Raw genomic sequence first — 19097 nt, 5'->3', positions numbered from 1 at the left:
CTTGATTTGTCCTTCCAACATGCAATACCTCACACTTGTCTGTATTAAACTCCATCTGCCATTTTTCCACCCATTTTTCCAGATGGTCCAAGTCCCTCTGCAGGCTCTGAAAATCTTCCTCACTGTCTAAGCCTCTTTTATTGAAGATTTTATACAGCTGCAAGATGATGTTCTAACTCTTATATACAATATCTTGGCTTATGAAAGTAATCTTCTCAAATTACATAGTTATTCTATGCATTTCTACCTCTACATTCATGGAGCTATGGAATTGCACCCGAAGTTCTCAATGCTATTTTCCATTTACTGTACATGTTCTTCCAGAATTTGACTTCCCAAATTGCATTACCCCATACTTGGATATGGTGATATATGATACTTGTGTGTATATGAATATTTGCAAGTTTTTAAAAATCTGTTTATCCTACCAATTTCCCAATGTTAATGGTTTGACTCCCCAAACCTTCTTAAATTAAATCATGTTTTTCTGGCTTGAAATTTGAATGAACAAGTAGTTAAAAAAAACACAACATCAGGAAGGAAATATAATGTATTGTTCTGGGATCAAGTCAAAGTGAGCAGAATTCCTGTAATGTACTCTGAATTATGATAAATAGGTTTACATGCATATACAGATGTAGGATATCAAAGCTGTATTCGGATAAATAATTTTTCTCACTTCCTTTGTATTTCTATATGGGGGACGCAATAAAGAAAAACTTACCTAAAACAGTTCTCTTCATTGCAGAATTGCTAGCTTTCCTTCGTCAATCATTCTAATTATTTTTTTTAAATTTCAGCTAATCCCACATCAATCTATGTTTATACAGTAATGTCAATGTACTGAAGTGAAAAAAGTGATTTTTATTTCTTTTCTGTTTGATGGATGTAAAAATTGCTTTTTCTTATGATGTAGGAGAACTGCATTGACTCTGTTAGCTTCTTGAGTATTCTCATCAATCTCATTCTCTTGTGTATTTCTCTGTAAGCTATTCTTTTTCTCATCCCCATCAATCCCTCTGATGCTTGTGGCACCACCTACACCACGGGCAATTCACAGTGGCAAATTAAACAGCATGTCCTTGAGATGTGGGAGGAAGCCAGAGGACCTGAACAAGGAGAACATGCAACTTCAAAGTAATTTCTTAAAAGGTTTTTGGTATTAGATTGGCTGCACTAGCGTTTTAAGAGATCTAAAACTATCAGTTGACAATATTGCTTGTTTTTTCCATTCAAGAGCAGAAAGGTGTTGCTTGCTCAGTGAGAACTTGGTGTTTAGAGAATAACGTAAAAATTAAGAAAAATACATCTCTTATTAGATTAAGTATCTTAATGATTGTGTAATGCCATTGCTTTAAGTGTCAGTAAGATAACACACAAAAGCAAAGCTACACCGATTATCTCTCTAGTCTGATCCATGCAATATCAGCACTCCAACAGTGTTTGATATCCATATCAGCACTTTAACAAAAAAGTGGAGTAGTGGTGGAAGGCCAAGTGAAAAGTGAAAAATTTCATGTTTGGCATTTCAATGAACCTCCATAGACCATTTGTTTGATTGGGAATTCAAATGGAATTATGGAGGGATAGAAAACTCTTTGGTACCTCCAACTGAAGGGAATCTTTGGACTTTTGTCTGGCCCATCACCTGAGGTAGAGATGGAGAGAACCAGTAAAGGAAGGGAAGAGTTGGAGATGGACAATGTTAAGGCAAGAGCAGGGTGGAAATTAAAAACAAGTGATGAAATTTTTGAGTTCCATACAAGACCTAGGGCGCCAGTGGACAACGATTCCTCGGGCGTCATCTTCCAGATTGCAAATCTCTTAAATTACTTCACTTTTTCTAAGCCTTCTGCTTTCTTGTGTTTCGGAGACTACTGGAGTCTATGAAGTGCAGTTCGGAGTTAATTGAGTGATCTGGCACTCTGCTGTCCTCGAAGAGGACCATGAGCAAGAGCTGTCTCGTGCAGAAGATCAAAGACAGGATGCGGCACCATGATTGACTCCATTTTGAAGCACCAAGGAAGATTGAAGCATGAATGTGAATGCAGAGGAGTTCAGCGGTCGCTCTCTACAGGTTGGTGGCGCGGGAGTCAGATGCCTGCAGGTTGACGGTGCAGTGGTCAACTCTTCGTGGAAGGACTGAGTTCGAGTGGCTGCTCTCTTCAGTTCTGGCGGGAGGATGTTTTTGAAATTGAGAGATCTATGTGATTATTGGACTGTAGTTTATATTGCTCTCCTTTAGTTTTCTGTGTTTCCTTTCTTGCTGCCAAATGGCGAGTTGGGGTTCCGGGTGGGCAATGTGTTGGTTTTTGTGTGAGGGAATGGGTGGAGATTTGGGGTCTGATTTTCTTGTTGGTTTTTTGGTATGGGTGATCTGTTGTTTTTTTTATGTAGGAGAGGGGGTTGGGGGTTTGGTGATGTTGGTGCTGCTCTTTTTTGTGAGGGAGGCAGTGTGAGGTGTGGGCTGCCAACTTCTGGGTGGGTGATCTGTTTTTTGAGCGAGGGAGGGTTTGGGTTTGCGAGTTTTGTTTCTTTTTCTTTATCATGTGGGGGGGGGTGTTGACATCTTCAACGACTCCCGTGGTTTTTATGTACTTCATGGCTATCTGGAGAAGATGAATTTCAGAGTTATATTGTACATTCATGTTTTGCCAATAAAATTAACGCTTGAACCTTTGAATTGGAGGAAGTAGTACCAATGCTGTTGTTGGTGTACCATAAAAAGAGTTGGGAGCATTGGACCTTTTAAAACAAAAACCAACGTAGCTTGAGTCCACGTGAATGCCTGTAGATACATCTTTGATCTGTGAAGAGTGACTAGGAGGAATTGTTATTCAACATGTGGTCAAATTCAACCAGGTAAGTGACTGCATTGGTGGAGAGGATCTGGTTAGGTCTCTGTTCGTGTAAGAAGTGGTGGGCCACTCCTAATGTGAGATAGAATCTTGGAAAAAAATTTGTACAGGTGTTGTTAATTCTGGAGAAGAACATTGACAACAGGCAACCAAGACTCTTGTTTTGAATATCATGATGGTGTTTTATGTTTGTTCTAATTTTTAATGTTATTGATAGAAACAAATATCTTTGTGTAAAAATAATTGTGTAATGAAATCTAGGCCAACATCCAGAAAATTAGATTCATGCGATTCATAAAATAAAACATACATCGAGGTCTATTTGCAACATGCCCCATATAGATGAATTACTCTGTAAAAGTAATGTGTATTTTCCAGGTGGAGGGCGCAGGTGCAGCATTTTGGTCTCCAAAGGAGGGAGTCAGATTCTGCTTCAATTGCTGTTCAGTGCCAGTAAGGATTTTCCACCAAATGAAGAGATTATGATACAGCTACATTCTATTCTGGCAAAGATTGGACCAAAAGGTTTGTTTTTTTAATCATTGAACCAAACTTGAAGATCAGTTGCTCAAAGGAAGTACATTTTTGACACAGTGTTTCCTTTATAAAGTATTGATTGTGATCTTTTAAGAAGCGCTATGTTCGTTGCAGTATACATCTGGATAATTAACTAGCTCCTTGGCCTTCGGTAAAGCCTGTAGAGCACCAGACACTGGTAAACTAGTAAAACAGAATGCCTTTCAGTTGTGGAACTAACCTAACTATTCACAGTGATTACAGTGGTACTACAGATCTCACAGTGATTACGGTGGTACCAAAATTAGTATTTACCTTTGGATCCTCTGCACAATGGTGATTCTGTAGTGGTAACACAGGGTTCACAATTAAAATCATATGATATGCCACAAAAGTGAACTGAATAAATTACCTATTTTGCTTGCTGATTTTAGCTTAGGAAATGCATTCAAGCTGCAACATTGTAAATGAAATCCAGCCAAATCTGTAAAGACTCCAAGGGAAAGGAATCTACTCAAACAGTCTGCACGTAACTGTAGAAGTAATAAAAGAAGTATTCCACAATGGCATTATGTTTTCAAGTTTTCCGAAGTGCTGCATTGCTAGTTAATTGTTTTGATGTGTTCACTATTGTTATGTTGTCAAGGGGGGCAGTGACTTCTGACACAGCAAAATCTCATGTAAAAAATCTTGATGATTGTGAGACTAAAAGTATTTGAGCTCATCTGGTATTGCAACAGAACAGGTAAAGGTAAGTGGGCCTATGGGAGACTCGAACAAGTAGCCATAGGTTTAAGGTGAGAGGGCAAAGATTTATAGGGCAGCTGAGGGACAACAGTTTCCACACAATGGGGGGTGTATATATGGAATGAGCAGCCCGAGGAGATGTTATTGCCCTTTGGGAAGGTACATGGATAGGAAAGGTTTAGAGGGATATGGGCCAAATGTAGATAAATGGGATTAGCTTAGATATGCATCATTGCCAAAATGGATGAGTTGAGCTGAAGGGCCTGTTTCCATGCTGTATTCTATGGTATTTTTAACAATGCAGAGTTTTAAGGTAAGTTCATGTCTTCCAATCCTGAAGTGGGACTGATCTAGTCACTTTAAAACTCCCATGGTGCCAGGCTGATACGCAGTTGGTAAAACATGGTTTAGTCAGGAATCTCATGTATTTTTGGGACTATGCTGATATCAAGAGTCAGTCACATTAAATTATTTGAAAGTTCATTTCACTTCAAGTATTATGTAGTTATGAATCATGTTCAGGTTCCATTTAACACACAGTGCATTATATGGTGCCTATAAAAAGTATTTAAACCCCCCTTGGAAGTTTTTGTTGTGTCTGTGCACAACTACGTGTATATTACATAAAAGCAGGCACACGGGAAATGGCTTCAATGGGTGTATTCACATTGCAGCGAGAGAGAGAGAGCAATGCACATGCATAGACAATAGTGCATGGGCAGAGAACAAATCAATATGTAGTGCTGAGGTGGTGGGGGGTGTCATTGCTCTCAAAAAAATAGACCCATACATTACACTCCCCCCCTTTAGATTAATGCAACATAAAACTGTATATGTACAAAGCATTCCATTTCCCTTTCATAAACCCATATACCAAATAAGCATGCCTTCACAATAACAGAACATAACTAACTTCACAGTTTTAAAGATCCAGTGTAGCGCCTCTGCATCTGTGGAGTGGCATCAGGTTTGGCAGGTGCCTTTATCAACAATAGCATTCTTGTTACGCCTCTGCACCTGTGGAGTGACGTCAGGTTTGGTAGGTGTCTTGTCTAAGACAACGTTCTCAGTTTCTGGTGTCACATTGCTGTCAGTGTCACAATCACTGAGAGGTAAGTCAGGTGACTGTAATGAGTCTGTCCTGTTGGATGCAGTCGACTCAGTGTGTGTTTGGGTTGAGTATCTAGTATCTGGTTCACAGACGTCTCTATGCCTGATCTCCAACATCTACTGTGTGCATCAGCGGTCCAGTTCTTGTAGCTATCCTACCAGGTGTCCACTTGCCTTCTTGGTAAACACATGCTAGGACTTCCTGTCCAATCTCGAAGCTCCTTGCTACTTCACTTGGCAACTGGCTGAACTGTTTATTCTGCACTTCCCTCCATAGATCTGGTTTCAGGAGGTCTATGTGTGATCTCAGATTCCTGTTTGTTAACAGCATTGCAGGTGTTTGATTTGTTGTCACATGAACAGAGTTCCGATACACAAAAAAAGAAGTTGTCCACGTTGTGCTGTAGAGAAACGTCCTTCTTGTCCATTGCTTTAATGGACTTTTTGAATGTTTGGATAAACCTTTCAGCCAACCAATTGGTTGCTGGGTGGTGAGGAGCTGACTTGAAATGTCTTATGCCATTTTTCTTCATGAACAGTCAGAATTCTTCTGACATGTACTGTGGCCCATTGTCACTTGTAATTTGTTTTGGTTAGCCTTTTCTGATGAAGATTGTCCTCAGAGTGGAAACAGTCTTTGCTGAGGTGGTTGACTTCATTAGTATTACCTCCAACCACTTTGAATGAGCATCCATAGCAATCAGGAACATGGAGTCCATGAATGACCCAACAGAGTCAATATGTACTCTTTCCCATGGTGAAAACAGCCAATCCCACAGGTGTAACGCTGCCTGTGGGGGTGCATGTTGATCTTCTTGGCATCCCAATCAGCTTTTGGCCAAGTCTTCGATCTGTTTATCTGTTTCCCTCTCAAACGCCTTCTGATTAGCATTAAACAAGCTGTGACAGCCTCTGTTGAGTGCTACCATTTGGGCTGTAGTTGCCTGTTGATGCCATACTGATTGAGTGCCAATCCAGTTGGATTTTTCTGAACCATTCACATCCAGAAAGTGCTGGCTCTCCGCTTTCCAATACGTAAAGTTCTAAATGCTGTGTTTGTCTTCCACACATCACATTCACCTTCAGTTTACCTTTGGAAGACAATTTTTCACCTGTGTAGGTCTTCAGCATCACCGAGGTCTTCTCTAATGGTATCTTAGAAAACAGTGTGTTGTAATCAGCCTCTGGAATTATAGGCAAAGCTGACCCTGTATGCAGCTCCATTTAAAGTCTTTACACCAGACCCATCTATTGTGATCCATATTATATTGCGATCTGCTTCGGTAATTCTATGCAGTTCTGGTTATGACTGTTCACCTTTGTCAGACTCCATGTGGTCTGATTCTGCATTACATTCAATAACCTTATGCTTTTACTTAGTTTTGTGTTTGAGACTTTTCACTAGGTTGTGCTTTTTGTCTGTCTTGTACATTCTTTCCATGTGACCTTGACTGTGATACTTTCTGCAGACTTTTTCTTTGCACAAACGGACATTTGCATCATGGAAGGATTTGCTGCATCGATAACATTTTTGGCTTTTTGCACCATTCAGGGACATCTTGTGTATTTCACATTCTAACTTCCTTTCCTGTAGTTCTGTTGCATCCTTTGCTACAGTCTCTAACGATATTGCAATGGTCAATGCCCGTTCTAAGGTTAGGTCTCTTTTGGACAGTAGCCTGTTTTGAGTGCTTTGACTATGCATTCCACATGCAAACCTGTCCCTTAATGCTTCAGAAAGTCCATTTCTAAAGTCACAGTACTCAGAAAGTTTGCGTAGTTCTGCAATGTATTCAGAAAGTCTTTTATCTTTTGACTGGTTCCTTTTGCAAAATCTAAATCTCTTAGCTATTATCAGCAAGTTTAGGACTCAAGTGATTTTGTAAAATTGTAACAATTTCATTGAATGTCTTGCTTGCTGGCTTTTCGGAGGTTACTAAGTTGTGTAAGAGATTGTATGTCCTTGCACCCATTAAGCTAAGAGGTGTAGGGACTTTCTTTTGCTCCTCCACGTTGTTCGTGTTACAATATAGTTCAGCCCTCTCGATAGACAACTCCTGGCCTTCATTTTGCACTATCAAATTCATCAATTTTCCTGACTGAAGCCGTCACCACATTATTTTCACTTTAAATTCAGTGTGTCTTTCACTGTTACTCGCGCATCCTTCGGCTTTCTCTGTGCTTTTTAACTCGCACTGTTTCGTCCCATAACTATCCGTGCCGTTCGTGATATTCACTGACATTCAGTTTCGTGCTCATTTGTGTACAACTACATGTATATTAAATTAAAGCACACACATATATGGGAGATGCCTTTAACAGCCCATGTACTTCACCAGTCACAGCTTTATGGAAGAGTGGCAAAGAGAAAACCACTGTTTGAAAAAAAACTTGCAATAAATCTTGACAAGAGTTTGCCAGAAGGCGTGTGGGAGACTCTGAAGTCCACTGAAAGAAGGTTCTATGGTCTGATCAAACCAAAATTGAGCTTTTTGGCCATTAGACTAAATGCTATGTTTGGCGGAAGCCAAACACCACACACCATCAAAAGCACACCATCCCTGCCATGAAGCATGGTGGTGGTCGCATCATGCTGTGGGGATGCTTTACTGCAGCAGGCCCTGGAAGGCTTGTGAAGGTAGAGGGTAAAATGAATGCAGCAAAATACAGGGAAGTCCTGGAGGAAAACCTGATGCAGTCTGCAAGAGAACTGTGACTTGAGAGAAGATTTGTTTTACAGCAAGACAGTGATTCCAAGCATAAAGCAAAGCTGCACAGGAATGGCTTAGAAACAACAAAGTTAATGTCTTGGAGTAGCCAGATCAGAGTCCAGACCTCAATCTAATTGAGGATTTGGGGCTGTGCTGTTCACTCGTGATCTCCTGTAATCTGACAGAGCTTGAGCATTTTCGTAAAGAAGAATGGGGAAAAATTGCAGTATCCAGATGTGCAAAGCTGATAGAGGACTATCCACACAGACTAAAGGGGCATCGATTAAATCCTGACTTGAAGGGGGTGAATTCTTATGCAATCAATTATTTTGTGTTTTATATTTGTAATTCACTTACATCACTTTGTTCTGTTCTGTTTTCACTTTGACTGAAAAGAGACTTTTTCTGTTGATCAGTGTCAAAAAGCCAAATTAAATCCACTATGATTCAACGTTGTAAAACAATAAAACATCAAAACTTCCGGGGGGTGGGGGGGGGGAATACTTTTTATAGGCGCTGTATCTGTAATCTCTAACATACATCACATATCATGTTTAATAAAGAAATATGTTGAAATTATCTAGAGCCAGTATGCTTTTCCCTGCGCAGCACAGAATGAACTCTATGTTTTATGATGTATTAGTAAAAACATTTAATTTAGTGTGTACTGTCATGGAAGTCTGCCTGTGTATGCATATTGTTTATTTCATTTTGCATTATGTAACCATGTCAGACTTGGTACATTGCAAATCACTCAACCTTTCAAATCCATCAAGACCTCCAAATTTTCGTAGAAAACTAACATTACAGGTAGATAAAAAATGTAACTGAATCTGCTCGTTCAGTTTTGATAAGTGATGTTACTCTTTGGTCTACAGTTTGATCTGGGGAAAATGTGTTTTATTTTCAAACAAAAATAGTACATACTAAAATCATGCTGATTATTTTTGTGGGTTTTTAAACACCTTTTACTGTGGTCCATTTGAAATTTGTCCTGTTTTATATTAAGTGTAAAAAAAATCTCTTTATTGGCTAAGTGCCACATTGAAGACATTACTGAGGTTGAAAATAAAACCACCTGCAGGCACTGATTTACCCAGTCACTCACTAACTTCCATTTCTGATGCTTTTTGTCCCTAGAAAATCTTGGTTATTTTTTATGGCTTCTGTCTTTGACCCTGTGGTCAAAGTGCAGATTAAACTTTTGCTACTCAAATGGCTTGGCCATGAATCACATCCATTTTGTGTATGCAATTAAACCTCTTTTAAAATTGTTGAGGATTTTGGCTCATTTTAAGGGACAAAGATAACTTGGCTATTTTATTGTGATCTACACATTTTCCCATTATCCATATTTCGCTGCCCTCTCCGCCAAATATCAGGAGTTTGTTGGTTTCTGTGTCACTAGCCTGAAGTTTTCTTCTTGCTCCCCTAGTCATATTATCTGTACTGCTGCCCATTCATCTTCTCTTGCTAATTGAAGTTGTAAATTAATCCCTATGTTAAAGGAACTAGCCTCTTGTAAAAAGACCCGTGGTCTTAAAAAAATTTCAATTTATTAATCACGCTGCCTTAAGATCTGTGCCCATCTCTAGCATAAACTCTCTTTCCACTTAGGTCTGGATCTCTCACAATATTGGTAAAAGCAAGTCAGTCACGAATGATAATGGCTGTTTTACATTGGTGCTTGTTTTCTCTGTCAGAAAAACAATGAGCTACAGCTTCTAATGACTATCAGAAGAAAGCTGTTGCTGTATTCTGTGTCTTTGTCACTAACAGCATTCATGTCTGAGACTCTTTTCCATCTTGGTGTCATTTACTCTTGGAGTTGAGCTCTTTTTCTCCGGAGTCTGACTACATCATTTTCAACTTTTCTTCTGCTTCAGCAGATTGGATGTAGAAACAGTATCTGTTATTAATTCTGTCTTTTCTAAGCTTTGCATCTTCCATCTTCTGGCAATTAACTTCAAACCTTGATTGACTGTATCCTGGCATATACCATGTCCACCACTCCGATTTAGCTGTTTATTCCTTAATATTTATGATTAACCCCCACCCCACCCCCACCAGGCCACAATATTCCCAAATTTTAGACCTCTTCTAATACAATAATTCCCCCAGCATCTCCCATGCATCCCTACTCCCCAGCTCCACTTACCAAGCTCTGCACTTTTAATCCTTGTCTTTTATCTGCGTTCTATGTTTTTGCACCATACAAGCTCATTCGTTTTCCACACGGTATTGTCACGTTGATTTATTTGAAGACATACAGAAATTAGATCAAGAATTTTCATCATATGATTGAATAGGTTATTAAAGGTTTCCTTTAAGTACTGTGTGAAAGTTCTGTCAATGAAGTTCATTGATATTTAATTTTAAAGTTTAAAAAAAATTGTAATCCCTTTCTCCATTGTGTTTTAGATAAAGGATTGGGTGATAGTGTGATAACATAAATGGATCCAAACAAAAGATTACAAATTCCATTTTGAATTTCCATGTTATTTCTCTGGATTATGGATAAATTGTTCCATTTTTTTAATATATTACTCCACTATGATGATCTCAGACACCCTTCCATTCTAATTCTCATTGATAACATGACAACTGTATTTTGGAAGATTTACTAAATGACAAGATGCCAAAATTAATTTCTGTTGGTATAAAGTAATCTAAACTCATAATGTACTTGTAAAGTATTTAATTAGCCTAGTATATTCTTCAGTATATGGCAGACAAAATACTGTATTTTAGTTTTAGATCAGGGCATGATTTGTTTATAAATAGAGCTATATAATGAGCAAATCTGTACTCATTTAGTCCAACTATTTAGCTGATTTTTGTCATGTTGTCTCATGGGTTATTCAATCAAACATATTTTCCATGTAACCTTTTCTTTAATAAGATGCTTTATTTTCTCTTTATGTGCAATAAATGGCTTTTATACACAAAGATGTTTAAATCTAAGTTTATTGCCTGTTTTATAGAACTCGTGAAATTTTGTTTGAAGGTTTCTTTTACAATTCAAGCATGCCATCCAAAGAATTTGCAAAGGAGCATGAATCTATAAATAATACATTATTGAGGTCAGCACATCTTTTGTGCTGATTAATATTTTAGTGAAATACATTCGTCATACAAAATGGAACATTGATTTTGCAATTTTGGATAATGGTGATTCTGCATCTTAATGTACGTTTGACTTGTTTATGGTTATTTTTTACACATGGTGTCAGTGGGAGGACTTTTCTCCGAAAATCAATATGATAAACCACAGGCATGCAAATGTCAACTCTTTCAAGATTAAGGGAAATTAGCAAATAGTTTATCTTAATTAAATTATGATATTAATGGCTGGTTAAAATGCCTAATAGTTGTGGCACATAGATAAATTAGATTAGATTAGATTAGATTCAACTTTATTGTCATTGTGCCGAGTACAGATACAAAGCCAATGAAATGCAGTTAGCATCTAACCAGAAATGCAAAGAATAGTGTTATTTACAAAATAACTGCGACTAAAAAGTGCTACAGCGCACAAATATAAAAGTACTGAGACAGTACAATATTGGTGCAATGCTGATTAATGCTTGAATGTGAGGTTCAGCAGGGTCACAGCCTTAGAGAAGAAGCTCTTCCTGTGCCTGCTGGTGTGGGAGTGGAGGCTCCTGTAGCACCTACCGGATGGGAGAAGAATAAAAAGTCCATGGTTAGGGTGAGATGCATCCTTGATAATGCTTTTCGCCCTGCCCAGGCAGCTTTTATGGTAGATGTTCTCAATGGTGGGCAATTGGGTGCCAATAATCTGCTGGGCAGTTTTCACCACATACTGAAGTGCTTTGTGATCCGATACGGGACAATTGCCATACCACACTGAGATGCAGTTGGTGAGTATGCTCTCAATGGTACAATGGTAAAAGTCCGTCAGTATCCTGGGACAGAGGTGAGCTTTCTTGATGCTCCGCAGGAAATAAAGTACTGCCCAAGGCTTGATCTAATGATTTACACTTGGCCTTAGTGTCCTTGTTTGTGAGGAAACATCAGTCAGTATTGTCATGTATGTTCATGAACTTTAAATGTGGGCAGTGTAGACTTAGATGCGATGATCCTATATTCCGTTATCATATGCTTGCAAATTGACTGCTAAATATGGAACAATCCTGCAGAAAAATGAATTCTTATTGAAAAACAAATACATTAGGCAGGAAAAGCCCATATGATGTTACATCCTTGCTACAACCCAGCTTGGTGTGTACTCTACATAAAATTGCTTGTTGTCATTCTTGTCCACGTAATAAAGTTACACGTACACCTGTGATTGTCAAAAAAGCATCAGACTGATTTTCCCCTTTTAAGCGTTATCAAAATGTGCTGGAAGCTAAAGTGACCATACAAATTCAATTAGGGGTTTAAATAGGCAACTATTTCCCTATACTACTACAGTCCTGTGCAAAAGCATTAGGCACATATATATAGCCACAGTGCCGAAGTTATTAGCACAGTACGGTATTGTCAACATGGAGTGGAGAGCGAGTTTGTAAATCTGGTGGGAGCAAAGGATGTTCGGAATGGCAAGGGTAGAGCACCACAGGAGGGTTGTGGGGCAGGAGCGCCAGTGGTGTGGAGTAGCATGGGTGCAGATAAAGGCTGCCCTGAGACACCAAACAAGGTCACTTGATTCCAAATAATTGGTTAATAGATCATTACACTCTCTGGTGCTTCCCACACTCTCCCCCCTCCCTTCCCCTTTTCCCAACCATGATTCCCCTCTCTCTGCTCCCTTCCCACACTCAGTCCACAATAAAGACCCATATTAGAATCAGGTTTATCATTACTCACCTATGTCATGAGATTTGTTTTTGTTTTTACAGCAGCAGTACAGTGCAATATGTAAAGTTACTATGGTATTGTGCAAAAGTCTTCTGCACTGTAGCTATTTATATGTACCTAAGACTTTTGCACAGTACTGTATATGCCCTGTAAAATGATTATTAAATGTTAAAATGCAGCTGGCTTTCATCAGATATTGTCCAAAATGAAACTGTTTTTATTGCTGCTAACAATTTGCTTTTGAAACACACAAAAACAAAAGTGCTGGGAGCAGGAATAGGCCTTGATCCTCCCACCACTCATTAGGATCAGTTACTTTGGTGGCAGTTCTTCAGGATTGTCAACTTTGATAATAACAGAAGATCTGACAAAAGTCTTGGACCTGAAACATTAACAGTGTTCCTCTTTCTACAGGTGCTGTCTAACCTGATTGTTCCAGTTTATTCTTGTTATATTTCCAGCACCTGTTGTTTTTTGCAAAAATGTTAATCTAACTAAGACTGGAATAAAATAAATGGTGAAATCTAACTATTTAAAATTCCAAAAATTCACAACCCTAAGAGAAATTTTTCCTCACGTCAGCCCTTAATGTGTGATCCTTCAGTATGAAAGTATGCAAGCAATTTTTCGATCACTCATGAAAGGGACATGGTCCTTTCCTACTTACCAAGTTCCCTCACAGCTTTCTGTACGTTCACCACCCAATTCAAGTGTTGAGCCAACTTGCTCAACCAATTATTATCCGAGGGATCAACCTGATAACTCTCTCTAGCTGTGCACAGTACACAAGGAACAGAGTCACCAGCATCAGATAAAGAATTCTGTATTCAAACCCCTTTGTACTCCATTTGCCTTCTTGATTGTTAACTCTCCCTCTGTAGTAGAATTCTTTCGTATCTTTCCAATTAAACAATATTCTGCTTTCTTCCAAGGTGAATAATTTCACGTTTTCCAAAATTATATTCCAATTGCTATTCTTATCCTCCATTCACTTAACGTAACTAATTTTTCTGTATCCTCTTCAAGACTCTTTGGATTGTTCTCTCAACTTGCTTTTCCACTTTCCTTTGTATCATGTAAATGATATTGCACTTTTCAGTACCTTTATTCAGCCATTGGTGTAGTTTGCAAATCGTTAAGGCTTCAGCACTAATTTCTCTGGCAGTCCATTTGCCAACCTGATTCTTTTCTCAGCCAATCCTTTCTCCATGCTAGATTATTTCTTTGAATACAATGAACTTTTACTTTCTGTGGTAACCTTTTGTGTGGCACTATATCAAGGGCATCCTGGAATTACAGATATCCTCACCTACTGAAGTTTTTTTAAATCCGCCTGCTGAATATAATCTCAAATCTTCCTTAACAATGGAATTCAGCATTTCCCTAATGTCAAATGCCAGCTTCACTGAACTGTCACTTCTTGTTTTATCTTCCTCCTTTCTTAAATAGGCGATTAGATTTTCAGTTTCTTAATCTGTTTAACCATCAGAGAGAGAAAATGGCCTAATTGTAATACCCCATCTGAATAACAGCACTCCTGAGAGTGCAGCTCTCTCAAATTCTGCACTGTAGTAGAACTGCAGTATTTTTGTGCTAAAATATCTGGAATGGAATCTTATGATAAGCTGAAGTTGCATTATTCCAGACCAGATAAGGATGGTAGACTTCCTTCTAAAGATGTTGCTCAGCCATTTTGAATTTTATTATTCTACAGTTTCATGCACACACTTTATTGACAGCAGTGTTATAGTATTTTTATATATAGCACCTTTAAATATAAATACATTTATAATTTTAGTGGCATTTGGCTGACAGCAGGATAAATCAATCTCTTTGAAGTATGACTGAGGAGAAAAAGGATTATTTGCACTACAAAACATGAAAAGAAACATAATATTAGGAATAAAAACATTGAGATGTACCTTATTTTTTTCCATTAACTTTATACCCTATTGTGGTACTAAAAAGAATGTATGTTTTGTGTGTCCAGTAAAAGCAACTTGGAGGTGGTCACAGAAAATGAAGTACAACCCTGAGATTCGTTGTCTTGTGGGCATACTCAATAATACCATAAAATAATTAATCATTACAAACAGCACCAACTTGGATACTCAACCAGTGTGCAAAAGACAACAAACCGTGCAAAGACAAAAAGAAAGAAAGAAAGAATAATAATAATAAATAAATAACCAATAAATGTTGAGAACATGAGATGAAGAGACCTTGAAAGTGAGCCAATAGGTTGTGGGAACTTTTCATAGATGGCGCAAATGAAGTTGAGTGAAGTTATCCCCTTTGGTTCAAGAGCCTGATGACTTAGGGGTAATAACTGTGCCCGAACCTCGTGGCATGAGTCCTGAGGCTCCTGTACCTACTTCCTGATGGCAACAGCACGAAGAGAGCATGTCCTGGGTTGTGGGGGTCCCTGATATTAGATGCTGCTTTCCTGCAACGGCATTTCATGAAGATGTCTCAGTGGTGGGGAGGGCATTACCTGCATACATGAGAATTAAAATGAACAACATCATACTTTGACTTTGAATGTTAATTTGAAATTATTCTTAAATATATTTTAATACATTTGAATGACAAGTGCATTAGAAAGTAGTGAAAAGTCAGTCAGAAATCTGTTGAAAAGATCTGGAAAAATCTCAGCTGAATGCACTGAAGTTCACATTACATCATTTTTTAAAATTTTCTTTACTAGACAAAAAGTTTGGAGTCAAAGCCAGGATTAATGGAGCCTTGGGCATTACCTTGAATTTAGTGAAACAAAACCTGCAGAACTTCAAGCTAATTTTACCTTGTTTGCATCTGTTGCGAGTGTATTCTAATAATGGTAAGTATTGAGTGTGGCACTTGTCGAATTCATTTCACTGAAGGGTTCTTGGACTGACTTTGGTAACATTCATGTGTGCAAGTTTTCATCCAGATATTAACTAACTTTTAACTATTAAAAATGATAAATACACATTAAGTAAAATAATATTAAGGCAATTACGTTTGTACATTAATAACTTAATTTTGAAAATAGCTGCATTTTTTGGAGGGGGGGGCTATTAGAATATTTTTCCTTTTGATTTATGTTTGGAATTGACTCAGGTAGAAACATTAATGTAAGCTCACCTACCTTCAATGTAAACTATTTGAAAAGTAGATTAAGGAAAATCTAATTTGTTCCAAAATCACCATTCAAAATATACTGTATGCCTTGTTATGCTTGCTTTTGAAATATTTCTGGAATTTGCTTAAGTCTTGTAACCAGTGTATGATTTTGTACATTTCATTTTACCACTTGTGTTTTTAGCTGTCAACGCTGTTTTCTTGGGCAAAAATGGTGTTGTGGAACTTATGTTCAAGATTATTGGTCCTTTCTGTAAGAAGAACACAAGCCTTGTAAAGTAGGTACTTATAAATAATGTATAGTTAAGGCATAAGTACATTGAAAATGTAAGTAAAATTTATGCATAAGTGCACTGAAATTAGAAATAACTTTTGAAGTGCTGCACTGTTTTGCAGCATTTATATTCCTTGTGATAGGTTTTGAAAGTCATTTCAAGCTTCCATGTAGATCACCTGAGACCTATTGTATGAGTACCAATTTTTGATTTCAGAACTTAAGATGAATCATAGTGTTTTCAAAAATTCATGGAACTATATACTGTGCATTAGCAGGAGGGTTTGGATTTCACATTAGAGATGATTAAATGTTGGTGTGCATATGTGTAAAACAATATTAAAGGTTAATTGGATGATAGCCTAGTCTCTAGGGCTGGAGAACCAAGGTTGGAAATTGTGCTCCAGCATGCAGAAATACATTGTGACAATATCTAAGTTCTGCATTTACTTATGAGCATTGTACATCAGCAAATAATTGTAGAACAACCTCAAAAGAATATGTTACATGGGTTAAATTTGTCTTTGACAGATGCAGAAAGTTGGGTGATGTAACTAGGATGATTGAATGAGTTAATAATGCAGATTATTGCAAAAGTCTAAGACATTCTGGATTTTTAATATAAATTTTGTTTTAGATGTTTATATTTTGTCTTCTGCATCTGCGTGTCAATGGAAATGAGCAAATTTTGGTTTTCCAAATATTAATTTTCCAAAATATTAAATGTTACAGAAATTTTTTTGAAATTCGTTAAAGAAGCTTGATTACTTTGTAGGTATATAGCCCAGTGCATGATTAAACAAAGATAACAAACATGAACATATTGAGTTGAATGAACTAAACTGGTTAACTGAAACAGCACTGGGTGTAGAAGGAATAAAAACTGAAAGAAGGACAACCAAACTAAAAGGTGAGACTGTGGCAGATGTGACACCTTAACCTTCAAATCATCAAACCTTACATCATGGCACATGTGAGCATAGCAACAAGACACAAGGTGGTTATCCTGCATCAGCAAGGTCTCTTCCAAGCAGAAATTTTGCGGCAGATAGGAGTTTCAAGATGTGCTGTCCAAGCTCTTCTGAAGAACCACAAAGAAACGGACAAGGTTGAGGACCAGAAATCGAGTGGATGGCCACGGAAACTGTGTGCAGCAAACAAGATACATCAAGCTGACATCCCTTCTAAATCGGAAGAGGTCCAGCACTGTTATCAGCTCTGAACTGGCGGAAACCACTGGAACTCAAGTACACCCCTGTACAGTCCGGAGAAGTCTTGTCAGAAATGGTTTTCATGGAAGAGTTGCTACCAAAAAAAATCTCTCTGAAGTGGAAATAAAACCAACAGTGTCACCTAGGCACGAAAGCTCAAGGAATGGGGTGCTGAACAGTGGCAGCAAGTACTCTGGACTGACGAGTCAAATTTTAAAATTTTAGGCTCAAGCAGAAGGCAGTTTGTAGAAGCGCTGGAGATCACTACAAGGATGAGTGCCTGTAGCCAACAGTGAAGCACAGGGGAGGTTCTTTACAGGTTTGGGGCTGCATTTCAGCAAATGGAGTTGTTAATCTAGTCACATCAATGGAATCCTGAATTCTGGGAAGTACAAGCTGATTCTCATCCTCATGCAATACCATCACGAAGGCGCCTGATCAATTCCAACTCCATTCTGCGGCAGGGCAATGACCCCAAACATACGGCCAAGGTCATAAAGAACTATCTTCAGCAACAGATGGTATGGGCTCCCTTGTGCCCTGATCTCAACATCATTGAGGCTGTCTGGGATTACCTGGAGAGACAGAAGCAAGCAAGACAGCCAAGGTCTGCAGAAGAGCTGTGGTAAGCTCTCCAAGATGTTTGGAGCAGCCTACCAGCCGACTTTCTTATAAAACTGCATGACAGTGTACCTAAGAGAATTGATGCTGTCTTAAAGGCAAAGGATCGTCACACCAAATGTTGATTTGATACAGTTTTTTACTGTTTACTGCTCTTTATAGTAAATTTTTTAATGTTTAGAAAATTATCATTTCATTGTTTTTGAAAGCATCTTTGCTTTACAGAATTTTTTTACACGTGCCTAAGACTTTTGCACAGTACTGTATTTTTAAAATTTTAGTCTTCCTAAACTGAAGCAGAGATTTATATTCAGAATTTTGTCTGTAATTGCAGAAAGTCTTCTATCCAAGTAATCATCAACTGTGTAGTTGGAACTTCAAAGTACTGTTCCAGATTTCTGCATGTGACGGAAGGAGATAGATTATATCAAAATATTTCAAATAAGTATGAAGAAGTGCACATTAATTTTATGAAAGTACCAGCATTTATTTATTTTGCAAGAGCTTTTTATTTATATATACAGCAGATACTACCTCGTTGGCTTTTCACATAACCCTGGAACATCTGGACAGTAAAGATGCACATATCAGGATGCTTTTTATCGATTACTGCTCAGCATTTAACACCATCATTCTTTCAAAACTAATCGGTGAACTCCAGGACCTGGGCCTTAATAACCCCATGTGCAATTGGATCCTGGATTTCCTCACTTGTAGACCCCAGTAAGTCTGAATTAGCAAAAAAAAATCTCCTCCACAATCTCCATCAGCACAGGGTTGTGTACTTAGCCCCCTGCTCTATTAACTTTAGACCCATGATTGTGAGGCTAAGTGCAGCTCCGACACCATATACAAGTTTGCTGATGACACCACTGTTGTGGGTTGTATCAAAGGTGATGATGAATCAACATACAGGAGGGAGATTGAAAATTTGGCTGAGTGGTATGATTACAACTTCTCACTCAATGTCAGTAAGACCAAGGAACTGATAGTAAACTTCAGGGGAGGTTAACCAGAGGTCCTTGGTCCTTGAGGATCAGAGTTGGAAAGGGTCAGTACCTTTAAATTTCCTGGTATCACTATCTCAGAAGACCTGTCC

General features: G+C 38.2%; 1 protein-coding gene across 8 annotated transcripts in view; it reads left to right on the top strand.

Moving 5' to 3' along the window:
• The window catches only part of agtpbp1 (ATP/GTP binding carboxypeptidase 1), a 267274-nt gene that overhangs the window by 126480 nt on the left and 121697 nt on the right, over positions 1 to 19097 (top strand). For all 8 annotated transcript variants that reach the window (XM_072281601.1, XM_072281603.1, XM_072281604.1 and 5 more), the window contains 3 exons: positions 3237 to 3383; positions 15477 to 15608; positions 16077 to 16170. In XM_072281601.1, coding sequence (XP_072137702.1) covers positions 3237 to 3383; positions 15477 to 15608; positions 16077 to 16170 — 373 coding nt within the window. The remainder of the gene's footprint in view (positions 1 to 3236; positions 3384 to 15476; positions 15609 to 16076; positions 16171 to 19097) is intronic.

The sequence above is a fragment of the Mobula birostris genome, chromosome 17, assembly GCF_030028105.1.
Source record: "Mobula birostris isolate sMobBir1 chromosome 17, sMobBir1.hap1, whole genome shotgun sequence".
Classification (NCBI taxonomy): domain Eukaryota; kingdom Metazoa; phylum Chordata; class Chondrichthyes; order Myliobatiformes; family Myliobatidae; genus Mobula; species Mobula birostris.
Note: the sequence above shows the minus strand (reverse complement) of the source record. Positions and strands in the feature narration are given on the sequence as shown.